The sequence below is a fragment of the Nicotiana sylvestris genome, chromosome 12 (genome assembly GCF_000393655.2).
Source record: "Nicotiana sylvestris chromosome 12, ASM39365v2, whole genome shotgun sequence".
Lineage (NCBI taxonomy): Eukaryota > Viridiplantae > Streptophyta > Magnoliopsida > Solanales > Solanaceae > Nicotiana > Nicotiana sylvestris.
The window spans coordinates 57671732-57690160 of NC_091068.1; the positions used below are offsets into that span (position 1 = coordinate 57671732).

At 42.4% G+C, this 18429-nt stretch overlaps 1 protein-coding gene across 1 annotated transcript; it reads left to right on the forward strand.

Annotated features, from left to right (window-relative positions):
- LOC138883079 (uncharacterized) lies at positions 1-411 on the forward strand. The gene is made up of 2 exons (XM_070163739.1): positions 1-108; positions 217-411. Exons 1-2 carry the CDS (start codon positions 1-3, stop codon positions 409-411), a joined length of 303 nt encoding a protein of 100 aa, XP_070019840.1.
- The last annotated feature ends 18018 nt before the right edge of the window (positions 412-18429 follow it).

Genomic DNA, 18429 nt, shown 5'->3' on the forward strand with positions numbered 1-18429 from the left:
ATGGAGAAAGTCAAGATTATTAAGGAGAGGTTGAAAACTGCTCAGAGTCGCCAAAAGTCTTATTCGGACATTCGTCGCAGAGATTTGGAGTTCAATGAAGATGATTGGGTATTTTTGGAAGTTTTCACCATGAAGGGCATTATGCGATTTGGGAAGAAAGGGAAATTAACTCCGAGGTATGTCGGACTGTACAGAATCATTTAGAGGATTGTTCAGGTGGCATACAAGCTCGAGCTGCCACCCGAGATGTCGTTGGTACATCCGATCTTCCATGTGTCTATGTTGAAGAAGGTAGTGGGAGATCCGTCCACTATTGTGCCAGTTGCAACTATTGAGGTTAATGGAGAACTATCTCATGAAGAAATTCCAGTTGCCATTCTTGATATGCAAGTCCGGAAGATTGAGAAATAAAGAAATTGCCTCAGTAAAAGTGTTATGGCCGAACCATCAGGTTGAGGAAGACACTTGGGAAACCGAGGAAGAAATGAGAAAGAAGTACCCACATTTGTTTGAATAGTCATGTAATAGCTTTTATGCATTTGGTTCATATGAACTCTTATCTTTTGATTTGATCCATGTTAAACTATTCCATTTTGATTATATGTGTTGCCTATGCGGCCATGGTTGGTGTTGTACAAGTTATGTTATGTCTATGAAACATGTATATGCTGTTAGGATATGTATCTGGGCCCTCTGATAGGTGGATAGGTCTAGTTACAAAGGAAACTCTGGCGAAATTTTTGGAAATTTATGGAGTTAGCCAAATTCGGGGCTGTTGATATATTTCATGATGTGAACAAGCTGAAGTTACATAAGGATGGCTAGTGAATGAACCTTGATCCTCATTCGAGGACGAATGATCCTAAGCGGGGGAGAATGTAAAGCCCCAGAAAATTTTGCTAAGTAATCTAAGATATTGTGGTGCCAAGATAGGCTAATTATTTTATCTTGAGTGCAAGTGAGGGTTCATGATATAATGGATATAAATTAGATAAGTTAATAAGTGTATAAGTCATATTATAAGTGATTTGGGGTCTACGGAGAGGCCTAAGTCTAAGCCAAGTTGGAAAATATTTCATAATAGGCTAAAGTTGTAAGTGAATGCGCACAAGACCTCCCTTTGGACAAGCATATCTCTAGTTATATAAAGTGTTGACTGATGCACAGCTAATCAAATTAAATCTCTTTGAGTGTAGTTTCCAACGCATTAAACCGTTCGTCATTTGGAGGTGTATACAGAAAGTTATGACCATTTTACCGGACCTGTGTCAGATGCGCGACCGCGGCGCGGCCGCGGCAAACCGCAGGAAAACTGGGTGTTTCTGTCTCCGAGAGAGGCAAACTGCGGTCGCGTGCCCAACAGCCCTATAAATACCCCAAGACCGGGTATGGAGCGCCCCTAAGTCATTTTTTTGAGCTAGGGCTTGTTTTATCAAGGGGAATGCGTCCCATACTTCCCTCCTATGATCCAAGGTAATGTTTTTTGAGTATTTTGAGTTGATTACTACTCCTAAAAACTTATATTAACAAGGATTAATCTTGAAAATCCATATATTCCCATTCAAATCCCTAAATTGATCAAGAACTCTACAAGTGGGGATTTTCAAAATTCTTACTACAAGAGGTATGGCTATCATCTCTAACTACTCTATGTTGATTATTTATGTATGATATATACATTAGAACTCATGGGATGGTGACTAGAAGCCATAGGTGCCTAACCTAGGTTGTGTTGGTGTTGTAGAGATTGTGAGATGGGTTATTAGGGTATGATTCTTGGGTGTAATAGTATTATGTATACATGCATGTACGAATTACGTTTGTGGCAAGATTGTTGAACATAAATAAGTAAAGGTTGTGTTGGGGAAAGAAGGAAACCATGTAAATGAGATTTGAAATCAAGATGCTCAACTAGTATTTGATAAAATGTTCAAATAAGTTGAAACCATGAATACATTCCTAAATTGTGTTCAATTTTTTTATGTCTCAATTAGATTGGGATTGCTAGAATTTCCGGAACATCGTAGTAATTTAAGGAAAGCTTAAACGAGGTATGTATGGCTATAACCCCCTTTTATTAGAAATTGAGCTTCGTTGGCATTTACGAAAGTGTGGTAAGATTTGAATTGGTTAATGTATTGATTGTTATTGTGCATTAATTGATTTGCAATTAACTACACATATACATGAAGAATGTGCCTCAATGTGAGTAATGTACCACTCTTGATAATTAAAGAAGTATGAAGAATACAATTATGTGTTGAAATGCTTAGGCTATAAGCCAAGACAGAAACTGAGAATTATTCATGCTAGCTATGTGCCCACTTACCTGTACAGTAACTTGAATTACTTTTGTATATGCCTATGATCACAACCTACAAGATGAATATTGAATATGGAAAACGATGTGATAATGGTGGCCCTGAGTGCCAAGGAATTGATATAATATATATATGAAATAAAGATTTAGATGTGATAACTAATGAGAAAGGAACAACACCTAGATAAGGCAGCCTAGCCGATCGGGTCGTGATCGGACACCATGCCGCACACATGGTGGTAATGTGCTGATATTGAATTTCGTATAAGGGAAATGAAATAGTGATTGAGATATATGCCTCCGGTCGGGTCGTGATCGGACTCCGCTCAAGATAGCGGTGGTATTGAGCACAGTGATGAAGATATGATAGAAATGCCCCAAACTAAGTTTTGGAAATTATATGAAGGATTGAATCAATTGCATATTTGATTTAATCATGTGATTTACTTGTACTTTCTTGATAGTTCTTTCTAGTAAAATGGTGTTTAGTTATACATACTAGTGCTATTCGATGACACTAACGTCCCTTTTGCTGCGGGCGCTATATTTTTTTATGAATGTAGGTGGCTCCATTGCGGATAGTGTCGATCGCGCATAGCGGAGTACCTTCTTCTCAAAGTCTTGGTGAGCCCCTTTCTCCTTCAAGGTGTTATATTGTACATCTTCTTATTTTGGACTTTCACTTTTGAGGTATAGCCGGGGCCTTGTTGCCGGCATTGTTACCACGTCTTTTGTGTCCTTTGAGGCTCTGTAGACGTTTGTGTGGGTTATGTATGGGTATTGGATAGGTCAATGGACCATGTTGTAAGCTTGTACTTTTGCTTTCTTCTACACTATAACTTGTATGGAACCTTGGAAGTTTAACCACGTTTTAAATATTGTGATATAAAATGAACTAAGATGTTCATCGTACGTTGCTTCGGCCTTCGGCGAGGCTCAGCGCTTTGGCATTATGGTGAGTTTTTGCCGTTGTAAGAATGTTCTGGCCCTGCGCTCCTCTGTTTTCTTTTTGTTTACCTGGCTTACTTTCTCAGGCTTTTGACAGGCTCAAGGCCTAACTACTTCATTGTGCGGCCCCATTGCGGGATTTTCGAGATATGGAGAAATCCCTCAAGCTTCTTTGTGCGGTAAAGGAATGTGAGCTCGTCTCATTATGGCGTGAGGTGGACCGGAGTCGGGCCTGGGAGGCCCTCTTGGAGAAATAGGTATCCTGCATCTCGCACTGTCCTGTGTTCCCTTTATGTCTCGCCATCTTGACGTGTTGCTGTTTCAGTTGAAGGACAAGGTAGATAAGATGGAACAACTCTGGGGTGAGGTTGGCAAATCCAGACGTGAATTCGTCGAGCTATAGGCGCATCTGAATACCCACTTTGAGGACAAAGAGAGGGCTCAGGCCGGGGCTTCCGCTCTCGAGGCGCAAATTTAGGCTGTCCATGTGAATGATTTTGCTCGGGCAAAGATGATCGTGAGACTCTCATCCGAGATTTTAAGGGCAAAAACCGAGGTGGTGAATATCCGGGTCGAGGTTGTGATGAATAATACCAGGGCTGGACAGAAAATGGCGGGTTATTCGAGGAGTGCTGCCGCTGCTAAAGTTGAGTTGCAGAAGACACTCAATCATGCCAACAACAGCAAGGAGTACGTGAGGTGCAAATCCGGAGGGAAATTCTTGAGGAGATTCATGCCAGGGGCTTTGATCTCTCGGGGGAGATTGAGCAAGCCAAAAGAGAGGAGTACGATACTAAGTTCTTACAGTCTAATGTTGAGGATGATGAGGAGGAGACCGCCGAGTTATATCTGCCAGAAAAAAGTGGAATGATAATTATGTGCCTTCTTTGTTGTGTATATATATTGCTTTCATTGTACGGCGCAAGCTGAGGTTGCGCTTCATCGTCAATATGTACAAATAAGAGGGGAAACCCCGCAACTTGTATTTTCTATATTTCTGCTCGTTGGAGTTTCAAATTGGGTCGATTTGATCCCGGATTTTCCCTTAGGCTTGCACGCTTTAACCGCCTTAGGGTTCAGTCTCCAAGTCGGGGCCTGACTCGAGCTTAATTTACCCTCGAGTTTTGTGTTTGTCTGTGCTGGCGATGGTGGCATTTATCCCGTGCCCTTAGACATATTATAGTTTAGCCATTTCGGGTCCAATCTCCGAGTCGCATTGTGATTCGAGCTTCAATTGACCGTCAAGTTCTTTCCTGCCTGCATGGGTGGATGGCGATTGACTTTTCTGCTTCAGGTCGAAGTGACCTTATAGGTGTGTGTCCCGGAGACTCACTCGGCTGGTTGACAGTGGCATTTATGTCATGCCCTTAGGCATGTTGCAGTTTAACTATTTCGGGTCTAGTCTCCGAGTCGCATTGCGATTCGAACTTTAATTAAGCCTTAAGTTGTCAATTTTTTAGCTGGAGACAATGGCTCTTACGCTATTTTGGCCATTGAGGTCTTTTAGTATGTGGCCCGGAGGCTTGCATAATTAATTATTTTGGATTCGGTATCTGAATTGGGTTACGATTCGAGCTCATTTTAATCCTCAAGTTGTCAAATTTGCTGGCGACAATGGCTCTAACGCTGTTTGGTCGTAGAGACCTTTTAATATGTGGCTCGGAGGCTTGCTTAGCTGGCGAAAATGGCTCTTATGCTGTTTTTGCCTATGGGCTTTTTGTAAGCTTTGTTTTCCGCTCGTTAAGGTCTTTTGAAAGATTTTTGCCTTTTGAGGGAAGCCTATTTTAACCGGCTCTTTCCGAAGTATATTCAAAGTAGTGGCCTGCGATTTTTGTGTAGCGACGTTCGGGCATCCCTGAGTCACGTTAGTTTGGCTGTATTAGCCGTTTTGACTGAAGTCATATGTGTTTGGCCGTAGCCATTTTTTGATCCCGAGTGTTAGTTTAGGCGTCTACACTGAGGGTATGCCCTTTCGGTATTCTTACAAATGCGACGTATATCCTAAACTTTGGGATTTTCATGCATGTTGAGGTCTTACAGTTTGTCATGCCTGTTGAAGTCTTATAATTTTTGTAATGTAGAATAGTTCTGGTTAAGCCGAGTCTTCTCGATAGGGGTCTTACAGTTTCGGGTTTTCCAGCGCATGGCGATTGGCGATGAATGACAGTCTCCGAGTCAGAGAATTTGTTTAAGCATGAAGACCGCTTTTCGTGAGCTTGGAGATGCCTTGTAGGGGCTTTATGAGCCCAGAGTTCCGACACCGGGGTCGTGCGGATGCTGAATTGCTGATGCCGAGTCTCCGAGTATCTCGGGATGCGTTTGGTGGAGAGGCCCTTGTCGAGGGTATACTTGAGATTTCCTTGTTTGGAGAATAAGATGCTGAAAAGATATCCTTTTATTGCTTGGTGTAGATACATGCTTTTTTCTTTTGCGAGCTTGGCCCGATACATTGTTCCCTATTGGAGACTTGTTCGTCTTTTTCCCGGGGCGGGACCGACTGCAAAAGAAATCCCGTAGGTTCCTCGAATCCTTCTGGGGAAATGTATTGACGTCGTCTCATTAAAAACCTTACTGGCAAGAACCCGTTTTGGGATGAAAAATCTGGTCGAAGGAAAAGAGTGCGACATTTGCTCGAGGACATTTGTGGGGTTCAAAATCTGGCCGCCCTTGCAGAAATACCGCCTAAGCATCGATACATTCTAGTTACTCAGAAATTGTTCGCCCACCATGGTACTAAGCTTATAGGATCCTCTGCAAACTACCCCAAGGACACGGTACGGTCCTTCCCAATTTTGGCCCAGCATCCCTTCATTAGGGTTTCTGGTGTTGAGGGTAACCTTCCTTAGGACCAAGTCTCCGATTCCGAAGTATCGGAGATTTGTTCTTCTGTTGTAGTATCTTTTGATTTTCTATTTTTAGGCAGCCATCCGAACCAGCGAGGCTTCCCGTCTTTCGTTGAGCAGCTCGAGGGCCGTTGCCATGGCCTTGTTGTTTGACCCCTCGCTAGTGTGTCAGAATCTGGCGCTTGGTACTCCGACCTCCACCGGTATCAGTGCCTCGGCACCATATACTAGAGATAAGGGTATCTCCCCGGTGCTTGATTTTGGAATCGTCCGATATGCCCACAGCACCTCGGGCAGCGTTTCTCTCCATTTTCCCTTGGTGCTTTCCAACTTCTTTTTAAAATTTTCAATGATGGTTTTAATTGTAGATTCGGCTTGGCTGTTCGTACACGGGTGGTATGGCATCGATAGGATTCTCTTGATTTTGTTTTCTTCAAGGAAGTGTATTACCTTGCTCCCAATGAATTGCCTCCCGTTGTCGCATGTTATTTTAGACGGGATTCCGAACCGGCATATGATGTGTTCCCATATAAAATTGATGACTTCCTTCTCCCTTATTTTCTCGAAGGCCTGCGCTTCCACCCACTTTGAGAAATAGTCAGTCATAAATAAAATGAATCTGGCCTTACCTGGCGCCGTCGGCAAAGGGCTGACAATGTCCTTTCCCCGTTTCATAAATGGCCATGGTGAAAAAACGGAATGTAGTTGTTCCCAGGGCTGGTGGATCATAGGAGCCAACCTCTAACACTTGTCACATTTTCGGACGAATTCCCTGGCATCTTTTTCCATGTTGTCCCAATAGTAGCCCATTCTAATTACTGTCCGGACTAAGGAATTGACCCCAGAGTGATTTTTGCAGGTGCCTTCGTAGATCTCCTAGAGCACATAATTCGTGTCGCTCGGCCCCAAGCATATCGCCAGGGGACCGTTAAAGGTTCTCTTGTAAAGAGCTCCATTTTCGCCGAGTGAGAACGGGGCCGCTTTGGTCCGCAAGGCCCTTGATTATTTTGGATCCGTTGGTAGCTTTCCGTCTTTCATGTAATCGATGTATTTGTTTCTCTAGTCCCATGTAAGGCTGGTGGAGTTAATTTGGCGTGACCTTTCTCGACCACAGATTTAAAAAGTTGAATGACGGTTTCGGGGAGCATGTCTTCCTCTTCAGCAGAATATCCTAGGTTCGCGAGGGCGTCGGCCTCGCAATTTTGCTCTCTGGGTATATGGACTAATGTCCATTCTTTGAAGCGACACAATGCGATTTGGATTTTGTCCAAATACCTTTGCATCCTGTCTTCTCGGGCTTTGTAGCTTATGTTTACCTGGCTTACTATGAGGAGCGAGTCACATTTTGCCTCGACAGTCTTGGCTCCCAAACTTTTGGCCAACTCTAAACCTGCAATCATAGCCTCATACTCGGCTACATTGTCACATAATAAACAGGAAATTGCGTACCTTGCTCTTCTCACACCAGTACACTGCTTACCACTATTTCGGATACAGCCAGGTATAGGTATATTGTTTCATCCTCCTTGGGCGTGTGCAACAAAGGCGGAATAGAGAGGTACCATTTCAGTTCTTCTAGGACGTGCTGGCATTCTGGAGTCCACTCTAAGTTGTTCTTTCTTTTGATCAGGGCATAGAAATGGTGTCTTTTGTCCGGTGATCTCGATATGAATCTGCCTAGGGTCGCAATCCGCCCCGTCAGCCGCTGAACGACTTTTATGTTGTTTACCACCGTAATTTCTTCGATGTCCTTTATTTTGTTGGGATTGATTTTGATCCCCCTGTTTGAGACCATGAAGCCCAGGAATTTGTCCGAACCTACACCGAAGGCGCACTTCTCAGGATTGAGCTTCATGTTGTAGCTTCTAAGGATGTCGAAGGTTTCCTGCAAATGGTTCAGATGGTCCTCTGCGCGTAGGGATTTGACTAGCATGTCATCAATATATACTTCCATTAATTTTCCTACTTAGTGCTCAAACATATTGTTAACTAGCCGTTTGTATGTTGCTCCCGCATTTTTTAGCCCAAAGGGCATTACGTTATAACAATATGTACCGTATTTTGTGATATGTGAGGTCTTTTCGCTATCCTCGGGGTTCATCTAAATTTTATTGTACGCCGAGTAGGCATCGAGGAAAGTGAGCATCTCGTGGCCGGCCGCAGCATCGATTAGGCGATCGATATTAGGCAACATGAAGGAATCTTTTGGACATGCTTTGTTCAAGTCTTTATAGTCTACACACATCCTTAACTTATTCCCCTTTTTTGGCATTACCACTACGTTAGCTAGCCATTCGGGATAGTTTACTTCCCTGATGGATCCGATTCTAAGGAGCTTCGCCACTTCCTCTTTGATGAAGGCATGATTCACCTCGGACTACGGTCTTTTTTTTTTGCTTCACGGTTTTAAATTGGGGTCAACGCTTAGTTTGTAGGAGGTTATTTCTAGTGAGATACCTATCATATCTAAGTGGGACCAAACGAAACAGTCGATGTTATTACTAAGGAATTGAATAAACTCTTCCCTGATTTCGGGGGTTAGCCCAGTTCCTAGGTATAACTTGCGATCCCGGAGGTGTTTGATCAAAATAGTTTGCTCCAGCTCTTCGATTGTTGACTTGGTCGCGTCGGATTCCTTGGGGGTGATGAAGGTTCGGGGTGCAAAGAAGTCTTCCTCGTCGTCTTCGAGAGTCTGCATGCTTCCCCCCTTGTCCGGGGCTGGGCATGCGAGGGTTGGCATCTCGTGGTGGACTGCGAACATTTCCCTTGATACCTGTTGTTCTCCATGTATTTTTGTGATGCCATACCTAGAGAAATCATTCCACGTACAGGAACTGGGAAAAAAAAGTGTCGTCGTCGATGACCTGAAACTCAGTGTTCTGGGTCGTGCCAGATGTGTCGATAAGGAGAATGATTTCTCCATTCGTTTCTTCTCCTACCATGTTGAAACCGTGGAGGACCCTAGGGGTGCGAACAACTTGATTGAGCAGCCCTAGTTGTTCTACTACTTCTGACCTAATTATGTTGACCGAGTTACCTGGATCCACGAGCACGTGCTTTATTCTGGTGTTGTTTGAGAGAAACGAGATTACTAGCGCGTCGTTGTGTGGTTCCATAATGGCTTCGAGATCCTCCTCGCTGAATAAGAGGGTTTCTCCAGGTAAGCGCTCTCGGGTTGACCCCTCCTCTATAGTGGACGTTCTCGCTCGTTTGGACACGGGTCCTCGGGGAACGTTGTCTCCCCCAATAATCATGTGGACACTGGACTCTAGGTCGGTCGTGCCCTTTTCTCCGTCGCCTTTGAGGTTCCGGCTTCCCATTTCACTAGTCGAACCAGGTGCTTCGTCCTGAAAAAAGAGATCTCTGAGCGAGAAAAAGTGTGAAAGATAATGTGCATTTGTGCAATGAAACTAGCAAGAAAATAATCACTATTATTTTTAGCCCCACGATGGGCACCAATCTGTTTACTGTGAAAATGGTAACAACAATTAAATTTGTAAATGAGATTCTAAAAATACATGATCTATTCCCGAGTTAGTTGTTAGAGTAGTTGATGCTAAAAATATGAAGTTTGAAGATTAAATGCAAGCTAAAACGAGATAATAATCAAATCGAAGGGCCTGCTGCCCGGATACAGGTCCGGTCAATGAAGGACCTCGAGGTCGATGTCAGGATCGAGCTAGAGCTATCGGGGATAGTCGGAGATGGGATATCAGTTGAAGATATAATCAAACAAGGCTCTTTATGACCAATACTAAGGTATATAATGAAGAACGAGTAAGAACGCGATGAATATTGACGTGGCCTCGGACCACTGAGACAAACAAGCATAGAAAGAAAAGAGAGAGAGAGAGGTATTATTGCACTTATGAAGAAAATGGAGCAATATCAGTCCCTTACAAAGTGGCATGGATCCCCCCTTATATAGGAGAAGGAATACCATATAGTACAAAGTGTATTGAATGAAGGGACATGGGGATGGGACGGCTAGGCATGGTACTAGTGCCTATTGACTCTGGAGTCCCTTATCTTCGTAACTTTTGTTGGGTCGTGGATGGATTCCTTACCCTCGGAGTCTCTGCAGGGTCGCGGACGATCCTCAAGAGAGGGAGCTTGATCGTAATCCCACAGCCTCGAGATGCTGACATGACTTTCTGAATATAGCTTAATGGCGGGAAATAGATCCCCCTGATTTCACCACATACACTCTTGTTGTTTATCCTATATGCATAAAGCTAAATCCTTTAACGCTTCTTCATTACTATTCATTTTAATGTTGATGGCCCAATCTCATCTCGTACTTTGCAATGTATACCCATCCATTCTTGATTCACCTCAATGTTGATCTACAATCATCCATTAATAACTTGAAATTTCTTACATAATATATTGCCACTAGGGCTTATGCTGCATCATGGAATATTTGAAGTGATTTTTGTGATCCACCTGGGTGATACGATATTATACTTCCATAACCGTATTTCATAGCATCCCAATGTGGCTCGCCTTACGTGGATATTTTAATCTTGTCCAATTCATAAAGTCCCTTTCTTTTTTTTCGTCAGACCATTACTCAATCGAAGGCCCAAACATCGTCCTTTATCTACCATAATCACAGCCCCATTATATAGCATTCCATCTCTTCTTAGTGATATTTGTCTTAAACTCCTTTGAGTTCATTCAGGCTTTAGTGAGCTTTGTATAACTTAGAGAAACTGTCTGCTCTTGGTACAATCGCTTGTGACCTAAAGATATCTATATATATTACTTGCAACCTTTCAACTTGGTTGCATCATAGATTTCCATATGTCTTTCTAGAATATCAAGCGAGACATCACATCGTCTCTTAACTCTTCTTTATTCTCTTAATCAGGCTTCTTGATACCTAGACTATAGGCTAGAGGATATACTACTGACGATGCCGCTATTATTCATAGATATTGAATCCCCACACTTCTAGCCTTCTATCCGAAGTAAGGACTATTCACAACCTTATGTATTTGAGTATCTCATACATTGTCCACCTTTACGTTACTTATCTTAAAGACTCACATCATATCTTTTATCTCTTTCATGACCTCCCTTTCACATAGGTATAATCACATCCACAACTTGAATCTCTTTTATAATACTTGCACCTCTGGTGCATACACAATCTAGTGGTAGCTCCATACTGGTACTCTTCTAACTGGCTCTATCTTAGAGCCGTTATAGAATATTGCTACTGTACTATTTCTCTTGTACCTCTGATATTAATAGTGATTCTATAATGTTCTCATTCATGATATTTGTAACTTTCTAGGTCCAATAAGCAGACTCCTCAGTTACTTAGTTGATGTAATTCTTTTGTTTCCTCTTTCTTCTTATTAGCCTTTATGTAGGCTCGAGCTATCTTCCGATCTTTGGTTCATGGCATTTAGTTATTACTTTAGCCTTTTATGGATGCTATGGAAAACCATGATATAGTCTTCTAATGATTCAATCCTTTGTCTATGACCTGGACCGAATTCCTTCTTTCAGTTTATACCGGCGTCTTCTATGGCTAATCATTAATCGAATAATTCCTTTTGTTCCATTTTAGCTTTCTTCAAATGTAGGAAATTGCTTTTCCTCGTCTTTTTGCCCCCTTTTTGCGTGCATACTTAGCTTATCTGAGTTCTCACGCATATTGGAATTCCATACAACTCATATGATCTTGAATATCACATCTGATTTTACTTCTCGTTCATTAACTGTTACAACCTATATCCACACGCGTTAGTTCATGCCATATATTAGTTAACATAAATTGAAGAAGGAATTAGCTTTGAGCTGATAAGAAGTTAATTCTATTGGTCTTAAGTGATACAAGGGTGTATAAGGGTGATTAACAAGTATTAGAAGTTAAACGAATCAAGGATGTTGTAACTCGTATTTTCAGGTAAACCTAGAGGTTCTTAATACACTCAAGAGGTCATGTATTAAGGTATATGAGTCATATAATATCCATATCATAAGTCTTGAAGTCAAACGAGTTATGAAACAAAAGTCGACAAACGTTGTCGCAACTTAGGTTCATAATTTTACTTAAACATTATGTTAAATATTTCTAAGATTTTCTCCTAATTTACAAGGAATTACGGGGTGATCTACCCACCAAATTAAATATCTATGAGTCTAGTTTCCAATTCATTAAACCGTTTGTCAATACGATCTCGGAGTATAGAAATGTTCATATTTTTTCAAGCATGCGCAGATTGGTAGATGACAAGTAGGTGCATCACCTACTTGCCAAAATGATAGGACAAAAATAAAAGACCTAAGTCGGCCAAGAGAGGACTTTTAAGGGGTTATGAACTTAGTTATTTCATCCATATTTCAGACCCTCAAAACTAAAGTTAACCCCTGCAACTCCTCCCTAAAAATCCCACACAAATCGTAATCGATTTTCCCTCTCTTTTAAGTTCTTTTTGAAGGTAAAACCTAGAGTTTGAAGAACCAAGGGAAGGTATGAGTTATCCAACAAGTAAGGCAAGTTACTGCCATCTTTCATACATTTTTCTCTGCTGTGAATTCATGGTAATTTGTTCTATACATGTAAGAACTCACAGGACGGTGATCGAAAACCGTGAGTTCGAGTTATTCACTTGTAGCGGACTGTTTTGTGGACTGTTTTGTGTTGCTATTGGGATTCATGTTTTACTACTATTTTATGGAGTTTTGGAGGTGGAAGGGTGTGGAGAAACACCATATATATGTAGGGTTGTGGGCTGATAGTTATTCGTAACATTTCCGGGTCATTTGACACGACTACGGTGGTCGTCGTATGTATGATGTAATTAGGTTGTGCGTGGACTATTTTGGGAGGCTCAATATGTTTATTATTGATGTTTTTTGGGCTGTTTGGTGATTGTTTTGAATAGTGTGAATTCATATATATAGGGGAGGTGCTATCCGTTTCAATGTAAAATAGATTGTGGTCGATACATAATAGTTATGACGCTTAAATGATAACGATAGTATCGTTTCTCTTATTGTAGATTAAGGAGTTGTGACAATTGCATAGCTTGTGATTGGGGCAGTATATACAAGGTATGTGAGGCTATCCCTTTCCGTCCTTTGCACGACTCCGATTGTACATAATGTAATGAACGAGCTTCCAAAGATACTCTACTCTTAGAAGCTAGCAGTACTTACATTGTTTTCCCTCTTATGGAACGATTGATGTTAATGTTGCTTCTATTATTCTTATGTTAGTAATGTTGTTGGTACTTCCTGACTCTTATAAGGTTCATAGTGAAGAGTTAGTCCTAATAACGTGTACAGAGGATACCGACCTTACGTCACTCCGAAAGGTTTAGAATGTGATTCCATGAGTCGAGCATTCATTATATATATGTATTTATTTTACTCTACCGAGCCGCGCTATAGTCGGCCAGGTACAACACCTATTGTGCAACCACTGATCAGTTGGCTTTTACCGAGCTCCACGTGGCCGGGTACGATTCTACTGAGCCTTATGACGGCCGGGTACGTTTTTACCGAGCCTATTATGGCAGGGTACGATATGATGATGATGATGCCCACAGAGGCGTATGTTTTAAAAGTTTATGTATATACATACATATGTATCATGCATTTCATGTCAGTAGCCCTCAGAGGTACTCAGATGTTCCAGGTTGTATATTATCTAACCCTGCTTATATTACTGTTCGTATTTATGCTTCCCTGCCTTACATACTCAGTACTTTATTCGTACTGACATCCTTTTGTTTGTGGACGCTGCATGTCGTGCTGCAGGCCCTAATAGACAGGCAGGTGCAGTTCCCTCACCACAGTAGGTTGACCAGTTCAGCAATGATTGGCGAGATCCTTTCTCCGGACTTGCCGTGGTCTTGGTATGCATTTTTGTTATAGACATTATGGGTATGTCGGGGCCCTGTTCCAGCTATGTTGCAGCACTTATGTTCATTTAGAGGCTCATAGACAAGTGTCGACTCATGTATAGTTTGGTATGCCTTGTCGGCTGGTTTTTGTTGTATAGTCTTTCATGGTAGCGTGGTAGCTCGTACCTTATATGTAGTTTCTTGATTGTCTGGTCATCCCCTGCTATGTATGTTCATGCCATCATATTTTATTGTTGGTTGTCCATGATCCATGTCTACCATTTATTTTGATCTCGTCAACCCTAAAAGATAATAAAAAAAAGGTTAGATAAAATGTACGTTGGTGCTCGGCATGTATGGTCGTGTGCTAGTCATGGCCCTCTAGTTTGGGTCGTGACAAACATGGTATCAGAGCAAGTCTGTCCTAGGGATTGTCTATGAGCCATGTCTAGTAGAGTCTTGATTATGGATGTGTAGCGCGCCACATTTATAATCAAGAGGCTACATGACATCTAGGGTTGTTACCTTCTTCCTGAATCTAGATCGTGCGTAGAGTTGAGTCGTAAGTGTTCGTCTCTAATATTCACCTTGTTTTCTTTCAGCGATGCCTTCCACTAGGAAGCAAACAATTAGTAGACGACTTGATACAACTGCGGGAGAGGGTACTAGTGACGTGACCCAAGCCAGAGAAGGCCAAAGTGAGGCTCAGAGTGAGATGTCATATCATACCTCATCTACCCCGTCTCCTCTAGAGGATATTAGGAGGCACCTAGCAGCTTTAGTTCCTCCGTCTAGCACTACAGACTAGGATATGTAGAGCGCTTTGCAGTTATTGACTAGCTTGGTAGCTGCTAAGGCTCAAAGGCAGAATACAGGTGCTGCTGATAAACCAGTTAGTACGAGAGTTCGTGATTTTATTAATTTAGACCTCCAGTGTTTACCGGATCAGACACCAAAGAGGACCCGCAGACTTTTATTAACCAGGTTCATCGTATACTACGGGTTATACATGTTAGTGATACAGAGGCAGTAGAGTTGGCTTCTTATCGGCTACGAGATTTAGCGGTTCTCTAGTATGATAGTTGGGAGAGATCCAGGGGTCCGAACGCACCTCCAGCTGGGTAGAAGGAATTCTTTGAGGCCTTTCTTCGTTACTACTTGCCAGTTGAGATACAACGAGCTAGAGCTGATAAGTTCTTGAACCTTAGACAAGGTAATATAAGTGTGTGAGAATACAGTATGCAGTTCGATTCTTTAGCAATGTATGCTCCCCATATGGTGGCCGAGATGAGTGATAGGGTGCATTTGTTCATGAACGGATTGGGACCACATCTGATAAATGAGTGCGACAGCCTCCTTGGTGAAGGGCATGGATATTTCCCGTATTCAGGCTTATGCCGAGACCCTAGAGGATCTTAAGCGCCAGCAAAGGGCAGATAGGGAGCAGGATAGAGGCCAACATAAGAGGGCGAGATTTCAAGGTATTCTAATGACTTCAGAGGCAACGTCAGGCCCCACTCTTCGAGGAGCTCGGCACCACCTGTAGCTAGTGCTCCTCCATAGTTTCAGAGGCCTCGATATGATCGATTTACCCATTTTGGTCCAGGTAAGAGTTCGCAGGCATCAGGCTCGCAACATCACAGGGATAATAGTCAGACGAGACCCACAACACCACGTTGTGATTAGTACGGCAAGGCCCACTTTGGACTGTATTGTCGAGGTTCTGATGCATGTTATTCTTGCGGACAGCCTGGCCATATGATGAGGGATTGTCCTAATAGGGGAGGTGATGGTATGGCTCAGCCGACTGGATTTGTGTCTGCTTCTTCCTCATTAATTCGACCTCCAGCATAGGGTTTTCAGCAGTCGACAGGTCGTGGTAGGGGTAGAGGTGCAGTGCCGAGTTCGAGTGGTGCTCAAAATCGAACCTATGCTCTAGTAGGTCGACAGGATCTCGAGTCGTCTCCAGATGTTGTTACAGGTATTATATCTGTGTTTTCTTATGATGTATATGCGCTGATTGATCCGGGATCTACATTATCATATGTTACACCCTTTGTGGCTAATAAGTTTGGCATTGAACCTGAATTGATAAGTAAACCCCTTGCGGTATCTACTCCGATAGGAGATTCTGTGATTGCTAGAAGGGTATATAGAGGTTGCACTGTGATGATTTGTAGTCGTCAAACCTCGGCAAATTTATTTGAGTTAGAAATGGTTGATTTTGATGTGATAATGGGAATGGACTGGTTGGCCTCATGCTATGCAAATGTTGACTGTCGTACGAAGATGGTTAGGTTTCAATTTCCTGGTGAACCCATCATTGAATGGAAAGGGAATATTGCTACACCAAAAGGTAGGTTTATTTCCTATTTTTGGGCAAGGAAAATGATCTCAAAAGGTTACATTTATCATTTCGTTTGCGTTAGGGATGCGGAGGAGAAACCGCCTACTTTACAATCAATCTAGTGGTCAACGAATTCCCAGATGTTTTCCCAGATGAACTCCCAGGCCTTCCTCCTGAAAGGGAGATTGAGTTTAGCATTGATGTGTTGCCTGACACTCAACCGATCTCTATCCCTCCATACAGAATGGCCCCGACAGAGTTGCAAGAGTTGAAGGTGCGGTTGAAGGACTTGCTGGAGAAGGGCTTCATTAGACCTAGCACTTCACCTTGGGGTGCGCCAGTCCTATTCGTGCGGAAGAAAGACGGGTCGTTACGGATGTGTATCGACTATCGACAGTTGAATAAGTTTACTATAAAGAACAAGTATCCACTTCCAAGAATTGATGACCTGTTTGACCAACTCCAGGGTGCCAAGTATTTCTCCAAGATTGATTTACGTTCAGGGTATCATCAGGTGAGGGTTAAGGAGAAGGATATTCCAAAGACGGCCTTCCGGACAAGATACGGGCACTTTGAGTTCTTGGTGATGTCGTTCGGGCTAACAAATGCCCCAGCAGCTTTTATGGATCTCATGAATACTATATTTAGGCCCTATCTTGATGTGTTCGTGATTGTATTCATTGATGACATTCTAGTATGTTCTCGTTCAGAGGCGGAACATGCGGGCAACTTGCGGATAGTATTATAGACGCTTCAGGATCGTAAGTTATATGCTAAGCTCTCCAAATGTGAATTTTGGATAATCTCAGTAGCGTTCCTTGGCCATGTGATATCTGACGAGGGTATTAGTGTCGACACTCAGAAGATCGATGCAATAAAGAATTGGCCGAGACCTAAAACACCATCAGAAGTCCGCAACTTCCTAGTGCTAGCAGGATATTATAGGTGGTTTGTAGAAGGGTTTTCCTCTATATCATCACCATTGACTAAGTTAACACAGAAAGCTACCAAGTTTTAGTGGTCTGACACTTGTGAGCGTAGTTTTCAGGAGCTGAATAATCGATTGACATCCGCACCAGTGCTCACTCTTCCTGAAGGAACAGAAGGTTATGTGGTATATTGTGATGCCTCAGGTATAGGTTTGGGGTGCGTATTGATGCAGCGTGGGAAGGTGATTGCTTATGCATCAAGACAATTGAAGAAGCATGAAAAGAATTATCCAACCCATGATTTGGAATTGGCTGCAGTAATATATGCTTTGAAGATATGGCGGCACTACTTATACGGCATCCATGTTGACATCTACACAGATCACAAGAGTTTACAATACATCTTCAAGCAGAAAGAGTTGAATTTGAGGCAGCGTAGGTGGCTTGAATTACTGAAAGACTACGACGTCGAGATATTGTATCATCCCGGTAAAGCCAATGTTGTGGCAGACGCTCTCAGCCGTAAATAAATGGGAAGCTTAGTACATATTGAGGTAGGTAGATGGGGGTTGACTAAAGAGCTTCATCATCTAGCCAATATGAGAATCAGATTGTTAGACTCTGATGACGGAGGTGTTACTGTACAGAATACATCAGAATCATCTTTGGTAGCCGAGGTAAAAGCACGACAATATGAATATCCTATCTTAGTACGATTAAGAGAGAGCATTCAACTGTGTAAAAGTATGGCTTTTGAGATCGGAAGAGATGGGGCACTGAGATACCAGAGCCGATTATGTGTACCTAATGTGGCAGGGTTGCGAGAGAAGATTATGAATGAGATTCATCAATCCCGATATTCCATCCATACAAGCTCGACAAAGATGTATCTTGATGTCAAGGAGCAGTACTGGTGGGATAACATGAAGAAGTCTATTGCAGAATTTGTAGCCCAGTGTCCCAATTGTCAACAAGTAAAGATAGAACATCAGAAACCCGGTGGATTGCTTCAGAATATAGAGATTCCGACCTGGAAATGGGAGGTGATTAATATGGACTTCATTATTGGATTACCTCGCTCTTATCATAAGTTTGACTCCATCTGGGTGATAATTGATCGACTTACAAAATGTGCCCATTTTCTGCCAGTTAAGACAACTTACACGGCTGAAGATTA

What these genes read in the sequence shown, in the direction of transcription:
- LOC138883079 (XM_070163739.1), top strand. Translation starts at nt 1, where the DNA reads ATGGAGAAAGTCAAGATTATTAAGGAGAGGTTGAAAACTGCTCAGAGT. An exon ending in AGTTCAATGAAGATGATTGG is followed by an intron (nt 109 to 216) that starts GTATTTTTGGAA and finishes AGGATTGTTCAG; the next exon opens with GTGGCATACAAGCTCGAGCT.